Source organism: Phasianus colchicus, chromosome 2 (genome assembly GCF_987193195.1).
Source record: "Phasianus colchicus chromosome 2, bPhaCol1.hap1.1, whole genome shotgun sequence".
NCBI lineage: Eukaryota > Metazoa > Chordata > Aves > Galliformes > Phasianidae > Phasianus > Phasianus colchicus.
Window position 1 is genome coordinate 54,292,675 of NC_143437.1, and position 10,581 is coordinate 54,303,255.

The window sequence follows — 10,581 nt, forward strand, 5'->3', positions numbered from 1 at the left end:
CTTCTGCAGTTTCCACTAAGTATTACTATAGTCCATTGCTATAGCTTTTCATTTACACACTATACAAAATATATGCAAATAATCTTTTAAAGCTACTTTTTAATATGTATTATGTACTTTAAACATCACTGACAGAACAGAAACTTCACACTGTCCCATTTTTTCTCTCAAACAAGCACATAAGAACACATCATATCCAGATACACATACCTTCTTCATAGATTTTTCTGGTGGGAACTTTGAGCAGAATGCTGAGAGGTCTGGTGAAACTTCACCTGGTTTGAGGTAACCTGCCTGAGATTTTTGCAACTTCTTCATGGTGATACCATCTTGTAGTTCTGTTTTTAGTACCACAACACTCAAATGAATTTCACTGTACCTCCTCCCTAGAACAGCATGGAGCTGCATCAGGGGAGGATCAGGCTGGGTGTTAGGAAAATATTCTTCGCCAGAGGGCAGTGGGAATGGAACAGGCTGCCCAGGGCAGTGGGCACAGGCCCAATCTGCTGGAGTTCAAGGAGCATTTAGATAGCACTCTCAGACATAGGGTTTGATTGTTGGGTGGTCCTGTATGGAGCCAGGGGATGGATTCAGTGATCCTCATGAGTCCCTTCCAACACAGAATATTCTGCAATTCTGTGACATCAGTCAGCTTGAACACATTCCACATGACTGCGTGCGACAAAATCCCATTTGGTGCAGTCCAGTATGAACTTACAGCCCCACATCCTCCTTGAATCCCATGTATTTCACCATACCCAATAATTGCTTTCAGCCCTTCAGACCTCAAACATTTGCTGTCCTACTAACCTCTTTGTTGAAACCTTGAAGCTGCTCTTAAGACTTGACCAAATGTGTGTGTTATAAGCCCAACATGCATGCATCCCATGTGATCAGCACATCTACCCATATGAATAGAGTTTGCACTGTTACTAGACAATGGGATAATGTGGGGATAACACAATAGAATGTGTGTCAATCTTTCTGTAGAGTAGTGTTTCTCCTGTGACTGTGATATTCGGTGAGCATTCGTGTCATATAATGGGGAAACCTTAATTTTGCTCACTTTTGGGGTGCACTTCCAGGCATGGAATGGAGAATGGGCATAGAGGTCCTGAGTACCACTCCTGTACTGTGTCTGGCACAGCCTGGTTGAATGACAGCACAAGAGCCATCAAACATTTCAAAACCACACATTTGTTTAATGCTATCCTTCATGCCATGATGCAGTTTCCTTGTGAATAATGTCATATTCCCATCCTCAAATAACACCTTTCTTTCTTCTTCTCATTTGCATTAAAATTGTCCAAAAACTGGGCAAGGAACTGACTATTTCAATCATGAAACAACGTATAATATTATAAGTGTTTAGTGCCTAAAGTGGCTGCCATAATTAGTGTTATTGACTTTAGGTAATGATCATTCTTTATCTGGTGAACGGAGAGGAGAAAGATGAGCCAAACACCAGGAGAAAAGGCAGGGCTTGTGAAGCACAGTGAGAGCCAGAAGTTTTTGCTGTGTTTTCCTACACTTGCTGACAGAACATCTGCAAAGGTGGGGAGAAAGTCAGACAGACTCGAGAGCATCTGTGGGTTTAATGTAGGGGTATCATGCAGAGGTCATGTAACAAATGAAGGTTAAAAGAAGGCTCATGTGTACTGAAGACCTGGCAGGCAGAACTGTGAGGATGCCCCTAGCCAACATGCAGCACTGCATATTTTAGGACAGAGACATTTGGATCAGGCATGGTGATACACCCATGGTGTCCATCAAGGTGGTTTGGGGGTTTCATGGCAGCTGTGGCTTTTTCTCTATGACAGAGCTGTCACAAGCAAGGACACACGGATACACCATGACCATGACCAAGAAGTGGAGTTTGACGGGAGGACAGCAGCTAGTAAGGAGTTAAGTGTGGGACAGGAACGTAACTGGAACTTACTTGGCACAGAGGGAGCAGGGTCATGGTGAGGAGCAGGACCCAGCCCCGCACTCTCCTCTCCATTCCGCCAGCCCCACAGGTTGCTGCTGCCACGCTCACTCCCAGGAATGTGGGTGGGACTCCCTCCTCCCAGCGCGCTTTAAAGCTCAGTTCCGACAGACAGACTCTGCTTGGAGGAGCGTCCTTGCGGCACCCGCCTTTCCCTCCCCGAGCAACTCGGGCTCACAGGTGCCCCAACAGCCCGGCAGGATGGTGGCGTGCACCCTCGCTTGCTGGCGGTGCCGTTGGCTCCTGCCCCTGCTGCTGGGCCTGGCCATCATCATGGGTATCATCGCACTGGCAGGCCGGGGCTGGCTGGAGTCTGAGTCGGAGCCCTACGTGCACCAAGCGTCGCTGTGGGAGAGCTGCACGCGGGGCGAGCAGGACCTCAACTGGAACTGTGAATCTCTCATGGACTATGGTAAGCGAGTAGCCCACCTGTCCCTGCCCCTCTGGGACCCTGTCCTCTGGTGGCTGCACCTCAGGGGAGATAAGGCTGGAAAAATTTGTCCAGCACGCACTGGCAAAGCAAAGGCTGTCAGCTCTTTGTGGTGGTGTAGCTGCTGGCTGGGATGGAGTTTTCCAAGACAGAACTGGTGCTGTTTTGAGCCTTAATGAACAGAGACAGGACCTCAGACTGCTTTAGGCATCTTTCCTATCAGGAGTAAGGAACAAGGCTTGCTTTTTATTTTCTTTTATAACTGAAGTAAGAGAGTCATTGGCCACAAGTCTGCTTTCAGCAGTTCTATGTGTGTTGCAGTGCAGGCAGCCTCACCCTGCAGCACGCAGCTCCCTCGCTGACCCACTGCAGGAGAGTTCACACTGGGCTTCCCTGCACCTGGGCAACAGCAAAGCTGCCTCCCCTCCTGTTAGGGGAGGGGGACCCTTAACCCTACCTGGCTAGAGAATGCCTCCCGACCTGCAGCTTAGGTTTGCAAATGGAAAACATGCAGCTTCCTGTATATATCTCCCTATTGCACTAAGTCATAAATCAGGGAGTAACTGCCTTGGCTTTATCTTACTTTACTTCTTTATATCTGGCATTGCAAGCGTAATATTCTTACCACATAGTCCCAGTTTGTTTTTCTCAGGGACTTTCTGTTTTTATCTTTTTTTCTAGCTGTGGTCTGTTTTGCATCTGCTTTTCTCACAGACAGAATGTTTCGGGACAAACAGACCCGCCCTATAGTCCTGGATGAGAGTACTTTGGGGACTTCACGTGGAAGCTGGAAGGGAGGGTTCCAGCTTGCACAAGGGCAGCAGGGAGGCTTCCTCCCAGCACAGTGCTTGCCATTGCAACTCAGTGAAATCTGGAATGTTTTGCAAAAGCATTGCTGTCATTTACTAGCCTGGTGATTGCTGTAGGCTTTACTGTAGGTGGCAGAAATCTGCTTGTCCCACTACCCAAAGCCAAAGAGGAGTGTAGCCTAGTGCAGGAGAGCGGCTGAAATCTCTGCTTTGCATGAAGTGTCTGTGCAGTAGAGCTGCTGAGGTTTGCTTTCTCCTGTAGTGTCCCTTCCTCTCGTCTATGAGTGGTGATGGGTGTGTACCTCGTTTCAGCCTTGTGTCTTCTAGGGCAAGAGTGACTTTATGAAGTTTTCAACCCTTCTGTCAAAGGAGAATGGTATCCCTGACTTTGCTTATTTAACCAAGCCAAGGCTCATTCAAATCCTTGGCTTAGTCTGATTAACTTGGCTTTCCCTCTTCTCTAGCTTTGAGGAAATCAGGGCCACTGTCTGCTTAGTGTTTATTTGCATCTAGAGACAGGATGTAAAATATGAGTTTGGGTTTGTTTCCATTTTTCTATGCTAATGCAATTAGTCTCCAAGTAGGTGAGGGCATTTGCAAAGGAAGGAATGCCTAGGAGGCCTTCACAGCACTGCTGCAGGAAAGTAAATTAATTGAGATGCACAACTTGTGTTTTGCATATGATAACTACTCCAGACTAACCATCTTGCTCCTCTGGATGAAAACAAAATTTCAGAGTGGTCCCCATTAGTAGAAAGCCGCATTAGACATTTTCTTAATTGAGCTGTGGCATGTATGCTGAGAGAGGGAGAGAAAAAGCAGTTTGGTCACTTACTTTAAATAGGAAAGAGGGGAAGGAACAGACAAACTATGTTTTGCAAATAAGAATGTCTCCTACACTGAATTGCTTCTTAGTGAATATTTTACAGTCCACATAAGATAGAAGAAATAAAAAGAGAAAAATAAGAATAGAATATCCTTTAGTAGGGAGGTGGAGAATGGATTTTGATTTGATATCTCTACTGGTTTGCATCTGGCAAGTATCTGCCTGGCAGTATCTGCGTATTTATTAATATGTTGCAACACAGAGCTGCCATACTACATAATGTATGACTCAAAATGACTTTGTTTGGCCCAGTGCAGTATAAAACTGGTGACTGTGTTTGAAACATATCAGTAAGCCATCAGATATGAGGAAGATTGTTTGCAGCGTGGAGAGGGCGGTTACCTTTGTCTAAGCAGTGATGACCCTATATGTTTAGGGACAGCATTAGAGGGCGACAGCGTCTTCCAAGACCTCAACATCTGCTCCCAGTGACTTTGGTTTGAGTCCTCAACAGTGAGGGATGGGTGTGTACATGTGCAGTAAAAGTGGTTAACGATGTCTTACGTTCCTAACAGCTGGTTAGTATTCATTAAGTACACAATAGCTGACTCAGAAAAATGGAGGCATTCATCTGCATCCTCAGTAAGTGCCAAAAGGAGGAGAAAAAAAAAAAAACACAAAAAGAGGTGGGACTTAGGAGTAGGAGCCTGCCTCTGTGAATCATGTTTCCCTGCTGCTGTGCCACTGTGCCCATGGCTCAAAGAAGTGGACTTCGATACCACAGGTCATTAGTGGAACTGTGTGCATGTGCCGCCTTCACCAAGGGGCCAGGTAAATAAAGGAGGAACATTACAGGCACATTCACTATGCCCTCGCCTCTGTTCAAGCATAGTTTAGTCAGATTTATGGTGGCAGGATATGTCCTAGCAAACAAATGTGCAGGGTGAAGGCACTCAGAAGAGACTAACAGAGAAGCAGCAGTTGGCATGCCTAGCTACACCCAGCAGATGTCTTGAAACTCCCCAGCACAAGAGCCCAGCCAGCATGACTGGCTTGTCTCCTGCCAGTGAGCAGGCACACCTTTACTGCAAGTAGCAGTGAGGCAAAGAAGGTTGGAAACGAACAGGATTTTGCTTCTCCTGGCTTGCAGTCAAAGGGCTGCAACCAGATTTTCATTTAGCATTTTGGTAGTATAGCGACTGGAATTTCCAGACTGCTAAAACCAAGGGAGAGCTGGGATGCCTAGTGTTAATTCCTAGCAGGCTCTTCAGGCAGTCCCTCAGTTCTGGGCTGCCCTAGGCTTGTGAGGGTGTGCACATACTTTTCCCTCACTGCTTATGGCGTCATGGAAATTTGAATGTTATGAAAGCAAGAAAATATTGCTGGCAGTGCTTTCTTGCTGGCAGTCCGCTACTCCTTTGTTTTGTCAACAAAGACACATTTTCTGGACTTCCCATGTTATGAGCTCTCAACACCAAAGAAAAATTGCCACTGTCATCTATATACAGAAAACTACTACAACTACAGCATGAAACTCTCAACTAAGCATGTCATAGTAGAAACTTCTACCTGAAGATTCTAGTTATCCACAAGCTGATAAACCAGCTTCCAATTTGGTAAATAAATGAACCAAGATGAGAAGGGTTTGTTACTTCATATCCTGTAGTGCTTTATCTTCCTGCTAGATTATTTTCTCAGTCCTTTTATTCATTTCTGCAGGGAAATCTCAATGTAAATGTCCTGTAGAGTTCCCATTTCTTCCCAACTCAAGCTGAGCCAAATAAAATCAGGAAGTACAGCTAAAACTGAGACTTTTGTGTTTGTATGTCATTGTGTTTTTTTTTAAATTTCATCCTATTAATGGTGCTCACCATTAACTTCAAGTAGTCCTGAGCCCTCCTAGTTATTTGCATGCTAACATTTGCAGCTTAGTTCTTTTGCATAGTTATTAATTAAGCTGTATAATAAAACTCTTAATCCTTTCCATCAACTATAGCTCTCATATAGGCTTTTTTTTTTTCTCCCCCCATTCCCCCCCAAAAAAAAGTTCTTTAAATACTTCACTGTTGCTTGGATGCAAAGAACTCTTCTTGAAGTAATGCTGACCTGGGTAACAGAAATACCTCAAACTGTTCAGCTTTACTGTTCTCCCATTTTTCTGACTCTCCAGTTATGCAGCCCCAAATTACTTTGGTATTGTTGTTTGATATCATGGACAGATGTCATGTTTATACCTGTTTTGAGTTAGAAATTGTATTAAATAAAGGAACCAGAGATTTTTTTAATTTCTATGGCATATATAAATTCCGGCTAACTCTCTTGAGGTTACAAAATTTTCTGAGCACAAGCCATCCAAATGTTGGGGCTGATCTGTCCTTCTTGGACTGTGAGCAGATCTCTCCCACAATTAAGGCAGAGACACAATACCTATCTCTGCCCGTGGCAGTTGGGTGTCACAGGTGAAGAAGCTCAGCAGCTCTTTGGAGGACACAGAGCCAGAAAGCCTATCTTAATAGGCATGGGAATGATGGGGTTAACTTTTTTGAGATTTCCCTTCCACTGTATATAGCCACACGTTCCTTCTCTTCCTGGAATTCCTTCTCTTCAGTGCTAATGTGGTGGGCTGGCTGTTCTGCAGCTGTTATCTTGTCTTGCCCTGAGCAGATCAATCCGTCACAGGGGCCAGCGCCAAAGGCTCACCTTATCAGGCCTTATCAGTATTATGTGCTGATAAGTGCTGCTGGAGCAGATAACCCAGTGGGAGGGGGAAAGGTATGTGCTCGCCAGCACTGAATTTTGTTGCACGTGAGCGCAAAAACTACTGCACATTTTTCACTGATGGTACTCGCTGCTGCTCTGTTCCTGAAGATCTGAAAAAAGCTGGGTTTGAGAATAATATTCCTGACCAGATATCTCCTGTAGCTATGTGGGTTATTATTTTCATACTGCCAGAGATGAGCAAATGAGTCACTGTGAGTGAGGTCAGGGCTGATGTATCCCAAAGCTTGTTATACTTGTAAACTAAGCACACAGAGCCTGGAAAGAGCAGAGATAGCACTGGGGGCTTTGCAGCCTGTATCTCTTGCAGTCCTGTTTGTGCTGCAGCAAATATCAAGGCATCCAACTTGCTGGCAGTTTTGGGTTTGCAATCGAACCTCCATGAGACAGATGCCACGCCTGGCTCTCTGCTCTGTGCCAGCATACGTAATGCATCTGTAGGGGAAAGTACTTTGATAACTAAGAGTTCCTTGTTGCCCTTGTTATTGTTTTTCTCCTAATAGAGGAGATATCAATAAATAGCATTCCTAGTTTTAGTTTGAATTACTTTTCCCGGGCTGGCTGGGTGTAGTGGTTAAATATTCCTTTGCATTCCTTATCCCTAAATAAATCTTTCTGTGGAGATGATACCCAGTCCCTGCATTAGGCACGTCAGATAATATTTTGAAGGAAAAGCTGTTAGAGGACCACTGACACCACTGTCATCTCCAAAGGCCAGTGGGGTGTCCTCCCTCCCTCCTCCTCCTGCGGCACTCTCCTGGGGAAGGGAGACAAAACATGCAGGACTGGCTGCAGGAGGCTAACAAGAACTGGTTTGAAAAGATTTTACTGTCTTAAGTAGCTCCAAGAAAGGCCTTTTGTTTACCCTTTCCATTCCAGCTTGACTTCATTCAGGAGGAGGTGGTGGCTGAGGGCTTGGGGCTGAAAACTTTGGTAGGGAGTGGCTGTTTCACTTCTGATTTTTGAATGGGGGCAAGAGAAACAAAATCAGTGATCTCATAAAAAGCTGCAAAATAATGCTTTGCTTTCAAATAGGAAACCACTGTATGGAATAGAGGTATCTGTGATTCTCTGCCTCAGATTACTATTTTTTCTTTTATGTAACAGCAGAACAAATGGGCTAACTGGATTGGGCTAAGGTGGAGGACTTCAGCTCTTTTTTTGGGGGGGAAAATATTCTGGCCTAGATCTCATTGTTCCCTTTATTTGTATGTTAAAGGGATTTCAGGATCTGGCCCTACATATGTCTGAATGTGTGAAAGTCAGAACCCACGTTATGTAGACTTGGAAAAGGGAGCTGTGGTGACAGCTCAGTGGAACCCAAGGACTGAGGTGGATATGGTTACCCCTGTGGGTAAGTGTCCTGCCTCTAGGGCAGGAAACACCTGTGTAGTTTGGCATTCACACTCAAACTCCTAGCTCATTTTTAAAGAGAATGAGGTCTGCCACAGTGGGAACCTTTCACAAGCCTGTGTCACCATGAAATCTAAATTTCTGGCTGTTTCCCAAGGACTCTGTGCAGTGCTCAGCCCCACCAAATCTCAAAGTAATGATTCAGAGGACTCTTTCACTTTACCTCTTACTCCACTACTTCTCCACCCATGATATTTTACCTATTACTAAGTTGTTTTGGCTGTGAATAGATATTTGTCTTTAAGAGCATTCTCTTTGTCGTCGTGTCTCAGCTCGACTACTCCACGTCTGCTTTTGGTCGCGCTAATGTTAATTCACATACAGAGTTCTTGTCAGAAGCAAGCAGACAGGAAGCTGTATGGTGACAACATTATTTCCTAGCAATTCTCTCTACAGTTGTACCCTCATCTGCTCTCATACTTTCCTGTGCATGGAAGTGGTTTTGTAAATTTGCATGTCAAAATGGAGTGAAGATGATAAAGCACATTCTGACAGGTTGCGTGCACTTTCTGCTCAGAGATCAATGGGTCTCCCACACATACTGAGTTTGGAGGTGTTATTGCCACTGCCATGCTATGCTATGTCTCTCTTTTCAGCAGGACAAATTAGCAGCCAGAGAGTTCAGTGCTGCTTCTCTGATGATCATTTCTCTGCAGCTGTGCACCTTGGAGACATTCAGTGTTGCTTTGACATAGTGTGTGCTTTTTACAGTAAAGCATTTCAACAAAGAATGACTAAAAGAAACAGAAGACCTGCAGTGACCTACAGCTCAGTGCACTGCTGCCTGTGACACCTTTCCTCTTTTCTTTTCAAGGATGGGGGAGAGCAGCAGCTGCCACATACCTCGTTGGCTTTGTGATCCTGGTCATCTGTTTCGCCCTCGCAGTCATCGCATTCTCAATTGAAATACTTCGCTTCAACTTTGTGCGAGGAATCGGAGGCTTGCTTTTTGTTGTTGGTAAGGCTGGGTGCAAAGATAAGCTTGTATTAGATTTAAAACAGGCACAAGCAGAAAAACATGCTAGATGGAGCTTCCCTTGTGAAACAATTTCTTTGATTTATGACTCATTTTCATGAAAAATGAAAAATTTAACCAAGGCCACAAGAGGAATCAACAAGTTCCCAAAAACAGTGCATGGGGACAACCAACAACTTTGACCCTGCAAGTCACGTATTAAGGTTTTGAAGCCGGGAGCCCCAGGCTCCCACTTTCCCAAGGGTGGGAGGAGCTGTGGGTATGGTAGAAGCCAGAGGTGACTGCCCCACCAGGACAGACACCTGGCTGTGGGATAGGGCTGTTCTGAGCACAGGTGAGTACCTCAGTGAGGTAGCAGTGCCAGCTGCAGCTGCCATAGCAGCTGGGGACCTGCCCAGACCAGGAATCATGCACTGCTGCAAGAATGGGACTGGAGCTAATCCTTATGTATGTGAAGGGGCAATGCAATTATCTCAATATATCTTTTTTCAGTGGGGAACGTAATAACATTCACTGTCATTTACTCTTGGCTTTCTTTGCTTTCTTTCTTTAGCTGCATTCCAAATCATAGGGTTGGTCATCTATCCAGTGAAATTCACAGAAGAAATTCCTCTGATTGGAGCTAATATGTTCAGCTGGGCCTATGGTTTCGGTTGGGCCAGCACTGTTGTTGTGATAGGTTGTGCTTTCTTCTTCTGCTGCCTCCCCAATTGGGAAGATGAAGTCCTGGGAAACATCAAGCCGACATACTACTACTCCTCCCCAGACAGAGCACCATACTTAAATTGAAAAGTTAAATCCAACAGCAGTCAACTGTCAAAGCAATAGAAGAGCACCTTTGCTGCAAATGTTGGTGCAATTATAAGAGACTGGAAAAAAAAACAAAAACCCAAACCCTACCTTATGTCTTCAGTATATTTCTTACAAGCACTGGTTAAAAAAAAATAATAAATTAAAAAACATTGGCATCTGTAACCAAATAACTTTTACCTAAAGTATTATTTACATATTCTCATGTCAGTTCTGTTTTGGTGGTTTACTTACTCCTTTCTCTCCCAACTGAGTCATCCTTATTTTATTCAAATATATCCTTACAAATAAAGATGTAGCTTTTCAAGCTGGAAAGGAGGAGAGATTTTAAACAACCCCCACCAGGGGGACCTGCAAATTATTTTATTTTTTCACCTGTGATAAAATGGCTTTGCATAGAATTAGGAAAAAATAAAATCCTTCCAAAGAAAGCTTTTTTTCTGCCAAAAATTAGTCCAAAGGAAGGAACTTTGCTGAGTCTTTTACAGTCATATGCTGCCTAAGAATCACTTCTTGTTCCTGTTACTGGACCATTGTTGACTATTAAGTGTA

The 10,581-nt window shown here is 44.4% G+C and overlaps 1 protein-coding gene across 1 annotated transcript; it reads left to right on the top strand.

Moving 5' to 3' along the window:
- Positions 1 to 1,978: 1,978 nt before the first annotated feature.
- LOC116240658 (p53 apoptosis effector related to PMP-22-like) lies at positions 1,979 to 10,246 on the top strand. The gene is made up of 3 exons (XM_031611105.2): positions 1,979 to 2,399; positions 9,058 to 9,201; positions 9,773 to 10,246. Exons 1-3 carry the CDS (start codon positions 2,189 to 2,191, stop codon positions 10,006 to 10,008), a joined length of 591 nt encoding a protein of 196 aa, XP_031466965.1. The 5' UTR covers positions 1,979 to 2,188; the 3' UTR covers positions 10,009 to 10,246.
- Positions 10,247 to 10,581: the final 335 nt, after the last annotated feature.

Excerpts from the sequence above, each read along its gene's own strand:
- LOC116240658 (XM_031611105.2), top strand. The coding sequence starts at position 2,189 with ATGGTGGCGTGCACCCTCGCTTGCTGGCGGTGCCGTTGGCTCCTGCCC. Across the intron at positions 2,400-9,057 it reads TGAATCTCTCATGGACTATG|GATGGGGGAGAGCAGCAGCT; the intron begins GTAAGCGAGTAG and ends TTTCTTTTCAAG. Across the intron at positions 9,202-9,772 it reads AGGCTTGCTTTTTGTTGTTG|CTGCATTCCAAATCATAGGG; the intron begins GTAAGGCTGGGT and ends TTCTTTCTTTAG.